The following is a 21886-nucleotide window of genomic DNA, read 5'->3' on the forward strand; positions in this document are numbered from 1 at the left end:
GTTTCAGCAGCGTGAGGGGTGAGGTAGTGCCGTAGTCTGGCAACATTCTGGAGGTGATGGAAGGCGATGCCAGGTGTGGTGCGGATATGAGGGAGAAAGGACAGCTCAGGGTCGAACAGAACCCCAAGTTTCCTGACTGGCTTTGAGAGGTGGAGAGTGCAGCCTTGGATGCTGATGCTGTCAGCGCCTGAGGTGCGGAGGCGCTCACGTGAGCCAATCAGGAGGGCCTCAGTTTTCCGCACGTTGAGCTGAAGAAAGTTGTCTCTCGTCCAGGACTCGATGTCGGACAGGCAGCTGTCAGGACATCGGTGGTCGTGGAGTTGAGGGTAGAGGAGGAAAGGTAGAGTTGGGTGTCATCCACATACATGTGGAAGTTAATCCCATGTCTGCGGATGATGTCACCACAGGGGGAGCATGTAGAGGGTGAAGAGGAGGGGACCGAGGACAGAGCCTTGAAGGACACCGCACGAGACAGTGCGGGGGCTGGAGGAAAAAACATTTGTGGAAACAAAGTGAAGACGGTGGGAGAGGTACGACCTAAACTACTCAAGGACAGGGCCTTGAAGGTTGAGGTGAGAGGACAAGCAATAGAGGTGGATAGCATGGTCGACCGTTTCGAATGCTGCCGATAGGTCGAGGAGGACGAGGAGGCAGAGGGAGCCCTGGTCGCAGGTGGTCAGGATGTCATTGGTGACCTTGACCAGGGCAGTTTCTGTGCTATGGGCAGCACGGAAACCCGACTGAAGGGTTTCTTCACAAAAAGGCATTTACAGAAATAGATAAGCATCACCACAGTAACAGTCTTTCACGCTGAGCGAGTTTGTAAGGGAAAGAGAAGCGAAGAAAGAGAATTTAGCCCATGAAAATTCAGATTTGCATTGAATCGGATTTTTATTAAGGCAGTAACTTTGACTCCTTTAAATATTTGTCTTTACTGTTAATACACAATGTATAATTGTACTATGCCATGCAAATACCAATTTGACAGTTTAACCAAATCTATGAGCAAAATAAACAGTAAACAGGTGGCCAAAAATAATCAGATATGATGCTACACAATAAATACACAAACATTTCTTCAGAGGATATCATAATCATAATCAGTTTCAATCCCAAGTAACACAATGAAATAACTCCTCGAAAAATTGTGCTAGAACTGTTACCTGTACACGATCATTGCCAGGCAGTGTGGGACCACATTACCACACACTATACAAACCTACGCAAACTCAGTAGTTCATTTTCAAAAAGGTAGCACATCAACCAATGTTTCTGCCACACTTTCCGCTTTGTGGTGTATGTTGCAGGTAATTATGTAGGATTGTCCCTGATGCAGTGAGTTAGTGAAGGGAGTGAGCAGTCTGCTCCAACACTCCGCCACAGCGCTCTCCAACATTCACAACACTCAGCTGTTGGAGTGAAAAGACCGACGGACTTTGTAACCAAGTCTGGTTATAACGTCCGTTGCAATAAAGAAAATACCGATCCATACGATTTCCTCAAATTCCCAGTCTTGTGAAATTGTGCGGCGGATTTTGGATATTTTGGCATGAAATGGAGTGCAAAGCATTAAAATTATTTAATAATTAATTTAATATTCTTTCTGGCACAGTATTTTGGCATCTCAGGTGCTTGTTCAGGGACATAAATGATCCACTGTAAGGGCAAATTACAAGGGTGGTAAACCATAGAAAGTAACAGCTTGGGAAGGTGCATTTGTATAATACACAACGGTGGGGTCAACATGTTCTTCTGTCACCAGTGGAGATGCTTATTTTCTTTTAATGACCTACACTCAACTTCCATCACAATACAGAGCTGTAAAAAGGGTTGTGGATCTGAAACATTGACTCACTTTCCTTTCTCCGTAGATGCTGCCTGACCTGCTGAGGGCTCCCAGCAACTTCTGTTTTTGTTTCAGATTTCCAGCATTTGCAGTATTTTGCATTTTGCATCCCGTCATCCTGGATGGGATTCAAACTTGGATCCCAGAGGTGAACACCATGTGCCCTAATCCAGACCCATCTGTTCATTGCCTATCCTCTTCTCCGATCATAAGAATGAAAACTATGGCATGTAATGTCACAGCCCTAATTATTCTATAGTTTATTTTGTTTTTTTCTAGGCATTATTATGTGTCCGGATGTGTATTGAGCAGCAAAGTCACTTTTCAAAAATCCTTGGATGCTTGTCTAAAATGATACTAAAATAAAAAGATCATTTTACCAACCACAGCTAAAACCCCCTACACTTTCCTGATCCATTTAAACAACAATACAATTCAAACACCACCAACATAATATATTTTGTCTCACTCCACCGAGACCTGCTGTGGTCAGGATCAAACTATTTTTTCATATAATTCCAATTTCCTCCATTATCCCTTTCTTCCAAGCTCTCTCCTTCATCTCACATTACTTTTCCCATTTTGTTTCTTTCATTAGTTTAATTATGGGATTCCACGAGCCACATACTGGGCTCCGCTACAACATGGAAAGGAATATCGAACCCCTCCATACAGACACTCAGTATAACATGTGAAACAAGCTGCACATATCTGCTATAGAGGACTCATTTTCATATGCCCCATTCCAGCTGAGTCTAGATGTTCTTTATCTACGTAGCATTTTAGAGAAAACAAAATTTGGTAATTTTTTAAAGCTTTAAATTAGAAATCGGTTTTCTGTAGTTCTTAAAAGCCCACCTTCAAAATTTAAGCTGTATTCAAAAATTTCACAACTATCAGCTTTGCCAGCATAAAACATTTTCACTTTAGGTATGACCCTAATCCAAATCAGATAGCCATCCTCTCTCTACTCTGTCTGCTGAGCAGTCCCAGTTCAGGTGTAGCACAGGTTAAATACAACATAAAACTGCTTTGCACATTGTCCCATCAAGACTCACAAGTCAAATATAGCACAATCAGATGTCGAATAAAATCCCTCTATACTTGCCCACTGAGAAGCAGCAGGTTAGGTAGCACAGAGATTAATTACAGAGTGTGAAGCTCCCTCTATACTGTGTACCTTGTCGTGCCAGACTAGATTAGATGTAGTTTAAGATTCCTCTTCATTACTCATACATTGAGCACTCTCAGATGATGTACAACATGAATTAGATGTGGGGTAAGACTCACTCTAGATTGGCTATTTCTGCTGTTTCTCTTCAGGATTTACAATTGGCCTTCAACCTCTATTTCAATGGGAAAATGTGTCAATTTTGAAACCAAATCTCATCTTCCTTGACACAGTGGCTCTTTCACACCGAAGTACAACATTTTTGCCTTCACACCTGCCATAAACATCTGAACCCAACCAGTGACCCATCAAATTGGAGTTAAGACATCGCACACTCCATTTAGTGATCCCAAACCTTTCAACACTTCACTCATTCCTTTCTCATTCTGTCTTCTTGATATCTCCAAGGCAATACATTTGCTAAGTAGAAACTGCCACATGTGTTTGTGAATTACAACATGAAGGCTGTAAACCTACTTAAATGAAAAGTAAGCAGCTGTCAAATTGACAGATGCATAACTAAGGATGACCCAAGAGTATGGACTAAGCAGGTCCGAAACTCACAGTGTACAGGACAAAACAAATACAAACATCGCTGTTTATAGTGTTATGTAATGACAGGAATAGGACAGAGTCCCTTGTTTTCCGAACCCAGGCATGGAGCGCACAAATAATTGAAATTTCATCCTGGCTACAACTGTGCAAAAGTCTAACAGGGCACTTACATTTATGAGTTTTCTTCTTTTATAGCCAAAGGAGCAGACCACTGAGTGGTAGAAACTGTAGATATCTTTACTCACTCCGTCCACAATTCACCTTCAGAACAGAAGGTTTCTGTTGTTAATTACAGTACAGGAAGTGCATCTTTGGTAGGTGAACAATGCTGTATTAGGACTCGCTGCACAAGTTGACAACGTGATCCCTGAAGCACCCGAGTTTTGATTAATGGAACCACCCAAGTTTTGAAAGGTTACTATGCACTTTTTGTTTTACAGGGGCGTGTACCTGCCAGAATCAAACCCAATTTTTGCCAAACAATCTTTCTCCTTATCCAGTTATGTGTGAGTGCAATTATAACCTTGAAACCCGTTCTTCATTTTAATCTAAGTAGATTGTCTCTCGTACAGCGGACAATGAGTCCGGGCTCCAATATTCACTGTGTCCTGCAGTAATGCTTGAAGATTGTAGCAGGTGCAACTCCTAATGATTCAGTTCATTTGAATGGTTTTCATCTGAGTGTTCTTCTGGCTCAGAAGGCTTGCCCGACCTGTTGATCCAGTTGCGCTCTTGATCACCTCCACCCACCTGGTTGAATAAAAGAACATAAAGTTTATTAAGATGGAATAACACATCACGAGGTGTGTTCTCAAGGGTTGAGATGATATCAACAAACTCCATCAGGTGCTTTCTCAAAGTTTGCCACTCGTGGCATTTTAATGTTCACCTGAAACACTATAATGGTTCCTGGTTTAATGCAGGGGTGGGCAAAACATGGCCCAAGAACCATATCGGGCCCGCCAAATGATTCTATCCGGCCCGTCATTGTGTCTAGCAATAGAAAAAATGATAGTTGGTTCAGTTCCAGAAAGTCACACAAATTTCGCATTTGGACCTGACTGGGAATATCAGCCAATCACTCTGCTTAGATGTGCGCACGTTCCCTTCAGTGTTGAATCAAGCTGACATCAGAAATGTACGGATCGGGAGATTTTCGAAGACGCGTGGCAAATGCAGCAATACTTTTCACTGACGAGGACGTTAACTGGAAATGAGTTTATCAAAGAAGCAGAAAGTGGACGCTGAAGAACAAATATTCAACAAACAATGGACTTCTAAATATTCTTTTACCAGTGTGGGTGTAAAGCTGTGTGTTTAATGTACAAAGAAAGTGTGTCAGTGCTCAAAGACAACAATTTGAATCGCCATTTTGAGAGCAAACACGCTTGCAAATATAAGAACGTTTCTGCCGAACAAAAAGGAAAGAAAGCTGATGAGATGGTTGTCCGAATGCAAAAAGAGCAAAGCATTTTCACAAAATAATTTATGTCCCAGGATGAGACTTCAAGACTGAGTTATTTGATTGCACACAAAATCGCCAAGAACATTGGCTGAAGGAGAATTTATAAAGGAATGTATGGTTGACTCTGCCTCGATTTTACGCCCAGGCAAGAAAAAAACAGTTTGAGAACATTAGCTTGTCAAGGCGAACTATTGTGAGGCATGTCGAGCATATCTCTGAGAATATGTATCTCCAGTTACAAAATCAAGTAAGCAATTTTGCATTTTTTAACTGGCACTGGCACGTGAGAGTTGTGATGTCAAAGACACAGCCCAGTTGATAATTTTTATTCAACGTATCACCAAACATTTTGAGCTGACTGAAAAATTTACCTCAATAATAATAATAATAATCCTTGCATTTGATATAGCGCTTTTCACGTCTTCTAGACGTCCCAAAGCGCTTCACAGAATATACGGTAAAGTGAATTGACTGTATATTTGTGGGCGAACGCGGCAGCCAATTGCGCACAGCAATGTCCCACAAACAGTCGTGGATTGAAAATGAGCAATTTTTATTATTGTTTTGTTTTTTTGGAGGGATGGAGTAAGGAAACTTGCAAGATATGAAAGATGCGACAACTGGAGAATACTTTTTGGAGGTAATAAATAAGTGTATCTTAAAATTAGGACTGGAGTGGAAAAAATTGATGAATGTGACCATTGATGGAAGCCCAAATCTGACAGGCAAAAATGTTGGGTTACTGAAAAGAATTCCAAATTAAGTCAAAGAAACAAATCCAGAACAGAATATGGGATTTCTACATTGCATTATCCACCAAGAGGTCCTCTGTAAGAGTGTTCTAAAACTAAGCAATGTCATGGACACAGTTACGAAAGTGGTCAACTACATTCGAGCAAGAGGATTAAACCACAGGCAATTTGTAACTCTGCTTGAGGAATCGGTATCCAAGCTCACGGATGTTCTGTATCACACGAATGTAAGATGGCTTAGTTTAGGAAAGGTCTTGAAAAGAAGGTGAGAACTGAGAACAGAGATTTTTGGGCATCAAACAAAAAGATTCTGATTTCCCACAGCTGAATGATACGAATTGTCTGTCTGATTTCGCATTTGCCGTTGATATCATGGGCCACATGAATAAACTGAATTCAAAACTGCAACAGAAGGGGACCTTCGTGCACGATTTGTATTGCAGTGTCAAGTCATTTATGACAAAATTATTTATTTTGGTGCTTCAGATAGTCCACTTTCCAACTTTGCAGCAGATTACTGTTAGCGATCAAACCTTAAAAAGTATATTTTGTCACTACTTGACGTACATACCAAATTTTCTCGCTGATTCCAGGATTTCAATTTGATCGGAAATGACCTGTCTTTGGTCTCTTCACCTTTCTCATTTGATGTTAACAAATCCCCATTTGACCTTCAACTCGACCTTTTTGGCTTGCAATGTGATCTATTGCTTGCAGAGCAATTCAAATCAGTGCCTCTACTCAGTTTTTACGCCTCTCTTAATTAATACACCTTTAGTAAAATAAACGTTCATGCCCAGAGGATCCTTGTGCTGTTTGTATCAATGTACATATGTAAGGAGACATTTTCTGTGATGAAATTCAATAAATCAAAACATAGATCTGTGATGACTGATGACCACCTTGCAGCAGAGCTCCGCATTGCAACAACGGAGACGATGTCTGACTTCAATTGTCTGGTTAACGCACATTAGCGCTTTCATTCTTCCCATTCAGTGAGCTTCTCACATTCTCATCAATACGTGAATAAATGAATAAAATTCAAATAAATGTCTGCTCAATGACTTGTTTTTATTTAACCTCATTTTAATGATTGTCAATTATATAGACTTTATTTTATGCAAGTACAAGTGTAAGACTTGATTTTGAGCTATTATTAAGCATTTGGATCTATATTAAGTGTGTGGCCCGCAAAGCTTACTGAAACTCGTGAAGTGGCCCATCAGCCAAAATAATTGCCCACCCCTGGTTTAATGGCTCATCGACATGGCAGCACCTTCAACAATGAAAGCAGTCTTTCAGTTCTGCACTGGAGTGTCAATCCAGCTTTTGAGCTCAAGACCCAATGTTTTGTTTTGAACCAATAACTGTTTGACCCATAGGCAAGTGTGTTACTGACTACATCAAACCAACACAAAATGTTACTGGGACACACATCAATCTTACGGAATCCCTGCACTTGTCCGGCTGTGAGATATTGTTGGGCAAAGGTAGATTCTGTTGGACTACGCTGCCACCTAGTGCATTGAATGCAGATTGAATGGCCACGGGATTTTTAATTTCCAAATTGTTTTATAAAACTGGAATCCATTTTGGGGTCAGAAAAAGACATATGGATCCAGATCTTACCTTTCAAAAGTGTATTCACTCTCAGCTCTGAAGAAGTAGACGTGAGTTTTGAACTGGAGCTTGAAGACATAATCTTTGTGGATGCTGTCACTCACGGAGGGCATACTGGCCGTATAGCCTAACAGTGGGAGACTAGCTAAGGGATAGTCATCCTGCAAAACAGTCAAAGAGTAGCATTGTAATGTCAACACATGTTAGAAGAATTCAATGTTGTATTCAAATGCTTTTACCCTTCTTTATCCTGTAACATTTGCGCACCCTTGCTACCCCCAGCACAATGCTTTTCCTAGTTAGGATGGTGACAGTAGAGACTGGGTTTTGTAGTGTGGCCTTTACTAATTGTTGTGCCAGATTCCAAACATCTTCACGCACCTGTCTGAGAGAGGGTGGCACTTGGTCAGCTAGATGGGTGCCGTTCAGCAATTAAGAAACATCAGTATAACACTCTCTAACCATGGACCCAAAGCAGTTCCTCTCCCGGCATTTTTACCAAACTGGAAACTACAGTCGTCTTAAGTGGCAACATCGAACAACATAGTTAGGTTTTCTTCCTCTATTGCCTTTTTACGTTCTACCAACGGAGGTCTCCCGTGCTGCCTTCCGTGATAAATGGCGATATTCATGGTTCAGGAATTACAAGCCTAGGGCTGTACCTGGTGTGTCTTGTAGAAGAAGAGGCAGAAGTTGGTGAAGACAACCCAGAGTTTCTGCCAGCCATTGCTATTCTTGAACTTCCTCAGCAGGTACCCTGACAGCTGGTTCTAATTAGAAAGGACCCAAAGACACAGTTTTAACAGAAGTACAAAAGGCACAGAATGTAGACATTTATCAAAGTGACTCCAATAAAATGCTGATTACAACAGTGATCCCACTCTCGCAGTTCCTTAACCATGCCATTTTCATATTCAATTTATACTGCTGCAAAGAAACCTTTTTTCTTTGTGACTGATCTTATGAAATCTTAAGCCCTGACACTTGCGAATCACCAGTTAACTTTCCCAGTCATTGCTTAAAAGCATTAAATCAAGCAGGAATGCTGAATTCTGCTCTTGTGGGAACTCCTGACAATCAATGTGCCGCGTATCCAGTTACCTGCAGGATTTATTATTTACGAATGCTTTACCTGTTGCAAATACTACATTTTAGACCCAACAATGACCTTCCAGTGAATTTGACAACTGGTTTGCTGCAGTGCAAAGGTTTGGCCACCAAGTTGTGTTGTTGTATGAAACAGGACAGCAGAGGTAACATTTCACTGCTTTAAGGTTTAGTTAAATGGAAAAAATTATTAGGAACTGGTGGAAACAGAAACGGGTCGATCGCACAGAGCCAAACAAGCTAAATTCACTCAAACCAAAACACACTGGTTGGTTCGGGAGGGTACAGTGTATCGTTATATTTTATAATAGAGCAACGCCCACTTTAAGGATAGAATGTTGGATTTCTAAGGCGTTAACATCTTTGAGTTAAATATTCACAAGTGTGGCTTCAGACGGTGTTTAATGAGCGTCCCATAGTTATCAAATACAAGGCTTATTATATTGTTTTGAATCATAGAGAATTATTTTATGAAGTTGAACAAAATGTATAAAAATCCATTTGTAAACCAAGCCTTTGCTTGCAAGAATAGTCATTACACTTCATAGGAATACACTTAACAGTAATTACTGCAAAGCGCATTTAATATATTTATCATTAGAGACACTAGATCAAATGCAGTGATCAGTATTAATTATTATGTTTGCTATTATAATAAGCCTGCTGTAAAATCACATTCAACTCAATCCTGCTTCTACAAGAGTAAAATTATCCATCTGCAAAAATGTAGTTTCTCAGCAGGAAAAGCAATAAGGAGAAGCATTGGCACCCTCAGTTACAGCCAATAACTGCAATATAAAAAGCTGAACAAAGCCACTTGTGTTGTAAAGCAGCAAGGCAGAAACAGTGTTACTGAATAAACGTATCGAAATTAACCTTTTTGTTCATTGGATCGACCTCTGCTTTAATTGATTTACTTCTGCGGGTTAAACGCATTGGCCGATTATCAGGTTTACCTCCATCATTCGTAGGTAATCAGCCAGCGACAGATTTTGGCTGCGGTACCAGCACACATGGGTGATGCTATTAGGTCTCTGACCCTGGCCCAGAAGATAGCGCGGAGGAAGCTCCGGAGAAGTGGCAGGAGAATAGAAAACTGAGCACGTCCGTGTGTAAGCAGGTACGGAGATGGGAGGGAGAGAGAGAGAGAGAGAGAAAAAGAAAGACAGAAACAGGACAGCGATGAATAAGATAACGGGATCAGAGATCAGTAGCTGAAATTTGCATTATTCTTCAGTTAGTCACAGGATGGCCATTTACACAGACAATACCACACTGAGCTACAGCACTACCTTCCACACATGAGTGACATGAGCTCAATGTTATTGTATTATCACAATCTTTTCCACACGTGAATGACCGCCCTGAACTCTGTGAGAGAGTCTGTGTTCACAACAGGTGCAATAAAAGCCAGTAGCAGCTTTCATGCCTTTTCAACATAAATCAGTCACAGACAGTCATGACTAACTTTATCTTTTTTATTACAAATCTTGCATTTTTATGTTCAATTTTCTTCTTGAACAAGTGCTGGTGGTCGGGGCTTAGAAGGGTTTCAGAGCCCGATGTATAAAGAACTGAATTAACTTACATCCCCCCCACCGTTGACACTCCAGTGAGCTGATGAGTGTCTTCATTAACAATAACATGGTTCCCTAACAGTCAGTCTAAGTAACTCCTTTCAGGCCACTTGTGTTAGCTGTGCAGTGTGGATAGAGACTCGCATCAGACCAATGTTATGACCGTAGTGTGCAATCACCAAAACCACAGCAAAACCTTTGTATCCAGACACCACAGGGTTTGATGGATCTCTCGCACAGATATCAGGTGCTCAGTTAACTTATTTGGCAGTCAACCATGTCAACAGAACTTTACAATGAAAAGGAAGATAACCGGGTTGACCAAGTCACAATGCGGATGCAAAACGTGCTGCACGAGAAGGCAAAAATACAGGAGGCAAGTGATTTTCATTAATGGAAGGAAACAGAGGATGAGTGAGCTGAAAGAGAGAGTGTCACAGAGAATCCAACATGTTTCAGAAGCCTGTTTGAAAGGAAGAAGAATGGGAAATGAGTGATGGAGACAGAGTGCTTTGACTCCACCGGATAACCCAGGACTTCACACCATCACTTGTAAACAAAATTGATCATAAGCGTACGACCCTTGAGAAATTATTGAAATGGTCTACTCTGAACCGGGGAAGGCTGAGCCGAGAATTGACTGGACAAGGAGAAATCACAGTCTGGGATCATCTTCCCCTTCTCCATTTAAGATAATGACAAGTAAGGCCTGTAAAAGGGGCAATGTATGTTGGAAAGTTCTAATTTAACTTGGGAAAGCCAGTGCCATAGCTGGCAAAACTAATTGGAAATCAATATAAAATAGCTCTGGCAGGTAGGGTATGTGCATGTGTGCCCTGCCCTGGGTTATCGTTGGGTAACTGGAGTGCAGGAGGTGGTGAGAGTGCCCTTTGGGTACCTCCACTGCAACACTGTGGTCCATCATGGAGACACTAGTGTTGCGATGCCAGCACACGTGCATTGTGGTGTTGGCACGGTGATGGGTCTGTTTGTCCAACGAACTGCGGGAAGAGTGAGTGTCGTCTTCGGATTCCTGCTCCACTGACACCTCATCTGAGGATCCTGAGAAAAACGAGGGCAGAGGCATAAAGAGAAATAACTGCAGGGTGGGCACCTCTCACATCATGTTCTCATCGCAGAGACTTGCTGGCAAATTAGTATCCATTAAACACATAGAACAAAGCACAGGGCATAATTTTTCGCACATTAAATTGGAAGCTGAAACGCAGTTTGAGTGTTCACCGTAGTTAGCACCTTTAATTAAAGAATCTTCTCGTGACACAAATCCAAATAGGTGCTGTTCAAACCACAGACCTCCAATAGAACAATTAATTGGGAGAATCGAAGAGATGAAATGCCTCATGGGCTTAGGCCCACACCCGTTCCCCTTAAAAATTTAAAATTGCACAGAAGTTTTGGAAACATTTTAAACTCAATCTGAATTTAAGAGGTGTTTTTCCTCAGTCCTTCCTAGCACTGTATGAAAAAGGCTCCAGATTAGGATTCAGGTTAAGAATTTTCCCAAATTCCACACAATCTTCAATTTGAAGACAATGTTTTTGTTTGTTTGTGGCTTTGAGGTATCCACTCCTACTGATAATCAAGAATTATTATTATTTATTATTATAATCCATTAAAGGGTTTGAGCCGTGAATTGGTCACAAAATGGAGGTGGGTCATTTGGAGAAACATATTAAGTGGAATCACACTAATGAGTTGGATGTCACAATGATGCCCTTAGGATAGATGATTCAAAACCTTTCCCAACTTGCAATTAAAACCACCAGATCGTACTTCAAAAGCTTCTTTTTAACAGTTAAAAAAAAAAGCCATTTTGAATGTGGGAATTACCCCAGAATGAGATTTCCACTCAATGTAGAGCAAAATGTATTCCTTTGATTTCTTTGCCTTTTGGCTTCCTCCCCACTGATGAGTTGGCCCATTCTTGTGGAGGAGCTGCCATCATGTCTATTAAGTAACTTACTGTTCGAGCGATCGCAAATGTTGGTCTCCAGGAACGCGTCTCCCTTCTCGTTCGACTTCTTCACCAAATCAATGGCCATGTTCAGATCTTCTATCCACTTTCCCATTTCTATTCTGGAGCTTGGAAACAGAAAAGAACAGAAATGACGTCAGCACATTCAACTACTGTGGAGCAAGTGATCCTCAAACAGGACCTCCCTTTCAGAGCAAACTACTTAATAACCATATATACAGTGTACAGTAAGCAATGCTGGAAATCAATGCTTGTGTGGTACTTGAATGAGAACAGAAACACTTTTGACTATGATGGATCAGGAGGGGTGGTGGACAGGAAGGGTAGGGGTAAGAGGGTGACCCAAGGCGCGGTCGAAGAGGAGGGTCTTGTGACGTGCCTTGAAGGAAGCAAGGGAGGGAGCGAGGCGAAGCTGCAAGGCGAGTTCCGAATAATCTGCAGATTGTGGAGGGAAACATTGGGGAGGCCGACAAGCAGAGGGTTGGCGTAGTCGAGCCTAGATGTAAGAAATGCTTGGATGAGGGGAGAGGCAGTGGTGGAGCCGGGAGATGTTGCGTAGGTGGGGGAAGGCAGAACAAGTCATAGCACGGATGTGGGATAGAAAGGACAGTTGAGGGTCAAACAAGACACCAAAGTTCCGGACTGGCTCAGAACACCTACCTGGCTGCCACAACAATCGTCTTTTGTGCAGAGTAGATGGTGAAACAATGTGGAACTGACCATTCATTTTCACTCTCTTCAACCTGCAACAAGAAACAGTAACAAGCCACATCATTTCTTATCCAGGCTCCAATCACTGTTTACTTAGTCTGTCATGAACTCCGTCTGGGATGAATTTCAATTCGAACTAAGGTTTCCAAGGTAAAGGGATAGTGTTCGGAGCAAACGGTGAAAATCAAATCAACAAGACAACAAAGGTAGCAGATGATTCAGCAAGGCTAATAACAGACTGAATAAACAAGATATTGGTTCAGGATTTAGCGGAAGAAGGACACAATTAAACAGAACTGTGAGAAAGATAGTGAAGGTAAAGCCCAATTTGGTACAGCAAGGAGCAAGAGGGCAATGCTGGAGACTGATTCAATGAGGCTAAATGCAAAATGACTAAAGCAGAAGCAGTAGAGAGGCGGAAACAGCATGGACTCCTCTGCAAATCCACGACACACCTACAGTAGCTTCTAAGTCTATATTTATCCTACAAGAAAGTCCTAATCAAAAGTCACTTTGAGAAGCTGAGACTGCCTCTGACAGGAACCTTCCCCAGAGCTCTGTACTCACCGGGGGTTCCAGCACGATCAGCTGGCAATGGTCCAAGTACAGAAAAGCAAAACAAAACAGTTCACATGATTGTGAGGATTTCCAAGAGCAACACTCAGTACAATCAATTTCTACTAATACGGTTGGGGTATGAGCTTAAGTTTCACACTTGACTTGGCCTCCGTTTATTTTACTTTGTATTATCTTCACTCTGCCACTAAGGGGAGCTTTCCAAACGTCTTTAATACTGTATTCGTAAACAGGAGACATATCAGATACGCCACTGATTATTCACAAACTGGACGGTGCAATTCACAAAACAGACCTAGTTTACTAACACCGCAAATTAGACCTTATCGGTAAAAATCCCTTAATTTCTTTACAGCTATCTAAAGCCCTCCTGCAGAAGAACAGAGATGGAAGCACACAAACACACACATACACACACACACACACAAGTGTTCATGTGCACAGAGGAGTCTCCATTATTTCCAGAAATACACTCTCACCCCCACATGGTTAGTTCATTTTTCTTGGTATTACTTCTCCTCTGTACTCGAGAGGTTAAATAAAACTGGCTCTGGGTATCGCCTTGGACAAGGACAAAATACATTCCGAGTCAGTGTGTGCAGCAAATTGTTCCCATGCTCCCAAAAGCTGAATTGCAGAAGCTAAGACGAAGCACTGTCACCCTGTCATAGCTCCTCTTGACACCCACCCACACACTCAGCTTTGCTTCAGCATGACCCCAGCATCAGTAAATTCATTCTTTGAGTGGAATTCTCCCACTCATTGCTCTGTTTAACAATATAACTTTGCAAAGTATTACTCATGTTCATGTGTTGACAGCATGAAGAAGGACGTTTATAACTGGGTGGCCCTATCATAGGAATAAAGCCTGACTTTGTCGATGCAAGTGAGATCACTCACTTGTAGCTGCATGCCTCAACTGACATTGAGCTTTACTTTGATACAGTTACCAGTCCTGATCCTCAAATCCTCTACAGGAATAGAGACGTATGTGAGAAGGGATTAGGAGGGATGGAGTCTCCTGTTGAGTACCAACACCGACGTAATGTAATGCACATATTTAATTCTATGTAATATATTGGATTACTGCAGGCTAGGGCCGGGGGAGATTGGAATGGCTTTGACAATTACAATCATTTATATCATAAGATTTATTAAAAACAAGTTATTTAGCACAACTTTCTTTGGGGTTCGATCCCATCTATCTGCTTGCTCACTATATCCTGCAAAAACTAAAGGTCCCAATCATGCCACGAAGAACATGAAGCACATCTGCTCTGGAGTTGGATAAAGAGCAACCATTGAGTGTCATGTTTAAGGTAGTTTTCATAAGAAATATATCCTATCATTTTTCAAATAGTATTAGTTTATAAGTCTGTTACAAGCCAATCATAACAGATAGAACATGGAGAAACAGACAGAGAGAAACCAAAGAAACGGAAATACATGTTAGACATACACCAGAAAGACAAGAACACCCTCACTATTGTTTCCTGTCGAGTCGATGTGACACAGCTATCCTTTAGAGCTTATAATAATAATAATAATCCTTGCATTTGATATAGCGCTTTTCACGTCGGGAGGACGTCCCAAAGCGCTTCACAGAACACACTGTAAAGTGAATTGACTGTATATTTGTGGGCAAACGCGGCAGCCAATTGCGCACAGCAATGTCCCACAAACAGTTGTAGATTGAAAATGACCAATTTTATTATTGTTTTTGGTTTTGGAGGGATTATTATTAGGCTCTGTGTGGAGTAAGGAAACTTGCCCAAGGTTTCGCCCTGCCTGGAATTGAACTCAGGTCTCTCACTTGTAAAGTGAGTGCTCTAACCACTGAGCTACAGGACTCCACTAATGGTGCATTCTGTGCACATGCCTGCTTTTCATTTAGTTTTCTTTCATTGTCTCTGCCAGATTGTTGAACAAGGACCGATTAATACAGTAAAATTAAGCCTGACTCATTCAAACCACTGTAAGAATTTCTCGGTGTACTTACGATCATGCCATAGAGCGGCAGCTCACCGTGTACTTTGAACTGGTTGGTGATCGTCACTCCCTTGCTCGTGTACAGTAACATATCAGAGAACTAGGTGAGAAAACATACGAGGTGGCTCACATATTTGGAAAACAATAAAATATTAAAATATCAAATGAAAATGAAAATGGATGTGCCGTCTGTAAGAACTGAAAAGACAATGAAACAGTTACTGTACATACAGCTAGAATGAATGGAAATGGTAGATACCTGCAGCCAAATCAATGGTCAAGGATCAGGTATATGACAGGCTGTCACCTCCATACACGTGGAAATTCATAGTAAGGTGTGAGATTATCACCTCGTTTCTATGGGTAGTATAGAGGACATGAACTTGTAAGTTTTGATGGTTCACTTACCAGGAAGAACATCCTCTGCTGGAGTCCTTTTTTCGTAAGTTTGTACAAACAGCCTTCCCGAATAAACTCCTGAGGAGAAATGAATGTATAATGTAGAATTCAACACATTTTTCACCAGCGCAAGTTTCTATTTCATTTGAGCTGAAAAGATCTGCGTATAGTACATGAGGTATAGGATTATCCAGAATCCTAATGATAATTTTTAAATGTTTCTTTTCAAAGAACATTTCTTTAGAATTGATGTGGACCAGATCTTGTCGGAATTTTTTTTGTTTATTTCGCTGTATTTTCCCACTTACCCTTCCAGGCAGGATCAGGTTCTCAATGCCAATGAGGTCTCGTTGCAACTCTGTTAGTTTCTGAAAATTCTCCAGTCTAATCAAACTGCTCTGCAACTGAGCCACCACCTCGCCAACCTCCATCAGTGCTTCTGGGAAGGGAAATCAGGGTCAGAAAGAAACATCTCCCTGATCTCCTTCAAGTTGTCTGTGACAGCTATCAAGGACAGCCCTTGTGATCATGATTGCAGAATAATAATCCTTGCATTTGATACAGCGCCTTATCATGTCTTCGAGACGTCTCAAAGCGCTTCATAGAATATGCTGTTAAGTGAATTATGTGTATATTTTGTGGGCAAAACATATGCCAAACGTAGACACATGTGTTATGTACTGCAGTATCCAACACATTATACTGACCTTGACAGTCTCCATAGTCCTGATGATCAGGAGGGTAGTGCCTGCAGAGTCTCTCCAGGATTAGCTTGTAGTGCATTAGCCTCTGGATGGGCTTCAGTAGGAAAGTATTGAGGGGCAGGTAGCACACCTTCTGCAGCTCAAATTCTTTGTAAACAGCCTCCAGTTTCTTTGAGCGCTTGGTGGCTTTCTCCAGTTCTGTCAACACCTCATCGTGTTTCTGGAGGTAGCTGGTAAACTCCTAATGATAAAAAATATATAATCTCATTAAGAGCAGTTATTTAAGGATATGAAAGAGCTTCCGACACATTGAGCAGAAGCTTAGCGATCTTAAACCTCTCATGTGAACATGCCTCATAGAGCACAGTAAGAATGATCAATTACATTGTTTATTTTCCCTTCAGGCCCATTATGGAACCATTTGCAACCCTCATCAGTCCATTTCACTTGTCATTGAATAGAATGCTTGGCACCACAGCACGTATCTCAAGGTCCATTTTACTCACAGTATTATTACTACATGCCAAGTAGAAACAAAGCCACATACTTTAGACAGATGGCATCACTTTTTGTTTTACCAATTGCCAACTTGCTACTGACAGAGCCAGCCACACCAATATTTATTTATTGGAGGATATGTTCTCATTTCTCTCAAATATTATGTCGTAATACAGAATGAAATTGTAACTCTGTCCTTATAAATCCAGGAGAGTTCGCTTTGGATCTTGCCCCTAACTGATGGGATAAAGCCTCCAACTGTCTGACAACTAAAATGTAACTTGTTGGGCACAAAACATTGTTCCTGATGGGCAGGAGTCCATCCACAGCAACCAAATTGTCCAAATTACCACCTGAAGGTCATAATGAAAGCTACGTAAGGAATGGAAACATCCTGCTGATGCAGTTCAAACACTGTTCTGTGCTGAGTTAGCTGATAACAGCTGCAGTTAGTCCTCAGTCCCTGGATAAGGGAGGGGAAAATTAGTCACAGATCCTAATAGCGATAGTTATCCAGTTGGAAGTACATTTGTGCGGATTTCTGGTGCAGACAGGATTGGACTTGGCTGTGATGTCACTTGCGGTTGAAGAATCTGCCAACGTTCAACCTTGAATAAATGTGCACTTGTGCAAAGAGACTGCAGGGCAACCATTTAAGTGTACCCCAGTATTAGGGAAAAACAATAAGAAAAGGAAATAAAAGTGGAGGAGAAAATTGGCACCTTTTTTATACATATCTTTTTGACAAGAATGATCCTGCTGCTTTCTACTCAAGGTCCCATGTGAATCATTAACAACAAACTGTGATACATTTGAAAGAAATATGACCAACGTTGAATAAAATAGTCATTACTCTCCATAATGAGTCTGCCTTTCAATACCTTAAGAACACACATATTCCGAAGCATAACGTCCCCAATTCTCTGATAATCTCCTTTCACGTGAGCATTGGATCGTCCTTCCCTGAAGAAGAAAAAAAACCATAAAGAATGTCCACACAGCTACTGCATAAGTTCATCAACTACACCTTGAAGCAAGTTAGCAAGTTAATCTTTCTTGAAGATTAAATCCTTCCTTGCAGAACATAAGCATATAGCATATAAACATAAGCAATGGGAAGTCTACCACCACATGGTAAGTTCTTAAAAATGAACAATATTTTTAATTACTTTTTTTGGGGGGTAGAGGTATAACCCACAAGTACTTGAGGTTATGTCCAATGTCGAAACTACCCATGCGTTAGAAACCGCCTTTAAAGCACACAGCTGAAGAAAGTGAGGCCTCACCAAAGAGCGAGTCTCTGTTCTATCTCTTTCAGGAATCCCCGGTGATACTCGTAAATGGGATCAATGTTGGAAAACAGCAGCGTCATTAGCCCCTCCGGCATGGCCTTCTCTTTGATAACTGCACTGCGGAACCACTGGGAGAGGGAGACAATACAACACCAATGAACCACCAAGTAAACCACAAGTAAACTATCCTTCCTCTTTCACCGCGTTTTCAGCCATCTTTCAATCCCCTTGCCCCACCCACTCCCTCCCTCTCAACTCCCATCCCCAGCTCAGGCACAAACCTTAGACTGTCCACAAATTTGTATTGCTGTAAACACCAGTCACTTTTTAAAATGGAAGCCAGCACGGGAACACACACAGAGATCACTTACCACTGTTATTACTTCGAGATCTTTCAGATAGGTCCTTTCTGTGGTCAGGATTTCCTTCGCAATGAAGTAGGCTTTATCAGCTGGGTAACGCTACGAAAACATCCAACTGGTGTTAAACCACTATCTCAGCAGTTCAACATCAAACCAATTAGACAAAGCAAAACATAAGCAATGGAGAATGAAGGTCAAACACGCTCGATCAATTGCTGGTACTTTCTAAACAGTATTTATAATTGTTATCTTTTCTGTTTGAAACAACGCCTGTGTGAACATTGGGGTAGTGGAGGCTCAGGGTAGTTGCTCATTTTCTGAGCTCATGCCATTAAGAATGGATACTTGGGTGAGGTAGAGCACAACTACAGCCTGTGAGCTGCCATCTTTATTTTGTGCTGAAGGTATTTGGCTACAGTTTGTCATCTTATCTGTTCCAGCTGCTAACTTATAATAATAATAATAAATCTTGCATCTGATATAGCGCCTTATCATGTCATCGAGACGTCTCAAAGTTCTTCACAGAATATACTGTAAAGTGAATTGACTGTGTATTTTGTGGGCGAAACACTGCGCACAAACTTTCTTCATTCACCCAAATCATTCATATTTCCAACCTTTCGCCGGACTTCTTCCTCATCATCCAATCTTGTGCTCCCTGCCTCACTAAGAATAGGGCTCTGCAGTGGGGACAATGGCTGACCAGGCAGACTCAGGTTGGACATCTGGAATCCAGGAAGGGACATATTCAAAGGGTTCTTCGTGTCAAAGGGAGGGCTTCCGGTTAAGCTTCCTAGAACGAATCAAATACAGAACCCATGAAAAACTATCCTAGCAAAGTGCAGGACACATAAAAATAACTTAACCACATCGAGGGTAGGGGGAAGAGTTGAGGTTTGAGTGGTTGGATTCAGAATCTACTTAAAGAGAATTAGCAGAATTTCCTCAGACATGTAATGAAATACCCACCAATGTGTAAATGATGTACTTAGCTAGTTGGACACTATCTTCCAGTTGGATCAGTCAGGGTTTGGTAGTGCATTTACGTGGCATATGAATCTTAACAAACCTTGAGTGAAGAATTTACCAGCAGAAAAGCTTAACGTTATAACTGCATGGATATCACATCCAACAGGAACTCAGCAGTTTTTCTCCGTTTAACCCTTAACTTGTGTGGGATCTTGTTCATATTGTTTGTAGCAACTGTGTACATCAGAGTCTGAAATAACTTCTATGATGGGCCAGTATTACAACAGTTTAATTGTTCTCTACACTGGGTGGCGCAATAAGGAAGTGCTCTGTGTTGAGCATGACTCACACTATTATTAGTGTGTTAATTTATTGTGAATCTTGCATTCTCAAGTCCATGTAGAGGAATAGACAAGATCCAACAGGTCTTCCTCAGCCTGGTATTGTACAGAGTGTTTAATATTGCTATTGGTGAGGTTTGGAATTCACCTGTACTTTCGATGGTGCCTGATAGATTACAATGGACCAAAGCAGCTCTTACTCAACAAGTCCTTGTCACAAAAGGAAAATGGTCTTTTGCGCACGACCAAAGATTTATTNAAAAAACTGAATCACATACCTATTGCACATCATTCTCTGTATCATCTCTGAAACTCCATAGATACATATACTAATAGCTTCATTTTTGATATCTATAGTTTGGATTACAATTTCCGCTTGTATGAACAGAACATTGGTTCTGTTATATTCCCCATGGACTAACGCCAGCCTAAACAATCACTTCTTGAATAGCAAAAATAGATGTTTTCTCAGATGTAAAGAATTGTTTAGATCCTCAAAACAAGGCAACAAAAATGAACATAAAATACAGTTAACCATCGTAGGGCAAAACTGCACTATTAATGTCAACAATGAATTCAAGCATGAAATTGTAAATAAAAATGAAATCTCTGGTTTTCAGCAAAATGATTGAAACCTTAGGGTATCATCTGAATCTCTAGATTGCATTACAGCCTTGGTTTAATTCATTCCCAGCTGGTTTTGTCTATGATAGGTTCAGTTACTAAGCACATGTTAGCTGCAGGGTTTAATAATGACCTGAAAATCAAATTCACCACCTATCATAGCAGATCACAAAGGTTCTCAGTTAAGAACCTCTAGATTGTTATTCTGGATTACAATTCAAATTAATTGATACCACATCCAGGCAAAATATATACTTCACATATTTCATAACCATAAATTAACATGCCTGGAATTTGCCTGTCAGATTGGGAAATACTATGCTGTGTGGTGTAACTAACTTCTATCTGCCTCATTGTCAATTTATAGGACAATGTGAAGAGACCATTTGAGAGAAGTCACACAAGTTCCTTGAACATAAGATTGTGTAGGACAATTGCTCTCCATTGAACTGCTACCAATGTCTACTATGGAAAATCTCTCCTCGACAGTCAGGCAGGGAAATGGAGTGGGATTCCTGGCTAAACTATAAATAAATTCAACATTGGTAAACACTCAGCAGGCATTGGGCATCTCGTGGCACCTTGTTTTAAGGAGAACATTAAAAATTAATGTGTGAGGGATTCATAATCGCTTCACAACAAAATTCACCTCACAGAAGCAAAACGTCATTGATTCAAGGGCAAGGGCCGTAATGAAAGCACAGGGCCTAATCTGAATGAGCGAAGGTGGAAATCCTTGTGGGAAATGGTCAAGATCCAAAGTACTATTTGACTTGCTGAGGCTGCAAGTAACATGGACGGTGTGTAGTTCTTTTCCCAATAGAGGATTCAAGCAGATTAAAGAACACTGAGGCACTCCTGAAGATGAGGGTGTGGAAGCTGTCTGATAAGGTACAAAAGCTGAGTCCCAGAATACAGCAATTATCACTGTTCATTGGCAAAGACAGGGATTCCTTGTGCTGGTTGAGAACGTTGATTTGTTTTGTATGAACATGGTTGTTAAGAGAGAGAGTGAGAAACAAACAACCAGAGGGCCACATCATGGCTAGTTAGGAAGGTACAAGGCATGTTGTGGGTCAAAGGTGAAATTGCACAACCAGACAGGATACAGATCTCCACAGCTCAGTTGGTGTCTTATATTTCCTTCCACCATATTAAACAGAAGCATTCATAATGCGTCTGCACTCCTCTCCCTAGAACTGTTAAGTTTATCTTGAGAAAGTTTGCAGTCATACTGTGTAATTGATTTTGCATGACCTTGAGATTGCGGTCAGAGTATTTTTGTAATTAAAATTTCTGAGTAACCTTTGCATTACATGTTACTCAGCCGCA

The 21886-nt window shown here is 41.1% G+C and overlaps 1 protein-coding gene across 2 annotated transcripts in view; it reads right to left on the bottom strand.

Moving 5' to 3' along the window:
• Nucleotides 1-1910: 1910 nt before the first annotated feature.
• The window catches only part of farp2 (FERM, RhoGEF and pleckstrin domain protein 2), a 59150-nt gene continuing 39174 nt past the window's right edge, over nt 1911-21886 (bottom strand). Inside the window, exons 14-28 of one of the 2 annotated variants that reach the window (XM_042339188.1) lie at nt 19238-19413; nt 18630-18719; nt 18253-18386; nt 17848-17929; nt 16472-16709; nt 16073-16203; nt 15774-15842; nt 15376-15465; nt 13368-13388; nt 12750-12832; nt 12078-12196; nt 10992-11155; nt 8072-8179; nt 7419-7570; nt 1911-4322 (exon numbers count right to left, since the gene is read on the bottom strand). In XM_042339188.1, the coding sequence (XP_042195122.1) occupies nt 4226-4322; nt 7419-7570; nt 8072-8179; nt 10992-11155; nt 12078-12196; nt 12750-12832; nt 13368-13388; nt 15376-15465; nt 15774-15842; nt 16073-16203; nt 16472-16709; nt 17848-17929; nt 18253-18386; nt 18630-18719; nt 19238-19413 (1754 nt within the window). In that variant the 3' untranslated portion in view covers nt 1911-4225. The remainder of the gene's footprint in view (nt 4323-7418; nt 7571-8071; nt 8180-10991; nt 11156-12077; nt 12197-12749; nt 12833-13367; nt 13389-15375; nt 15466-15773; nt 15843-16072; nt 16204-16471; nt 16710-17847; nt 17930-18252; nt 18387-18629; nt 18720-19237; nt 19414-21886) is intronic. The other variant, XM_007911132.2, reaches the window with a different exon arrangement.

This window comes from Callorhinchus milii, unplaced genomic scaffold (assembly GCF_018977255.1).
Source record: "Callorhinchus milii isolate IMCB2004 unplaced genomic scaffold, IMCB_Cmil_1.0 Scaffold11, whole genome shotgun sequence".
Taxonomy (NCBI): Eukaryota; Metazoa; Chordata; class Chondrichthyes; order Chimaeriformes; family Callorhinchidae; genus Callorhinchus; species Callorhinchus milii.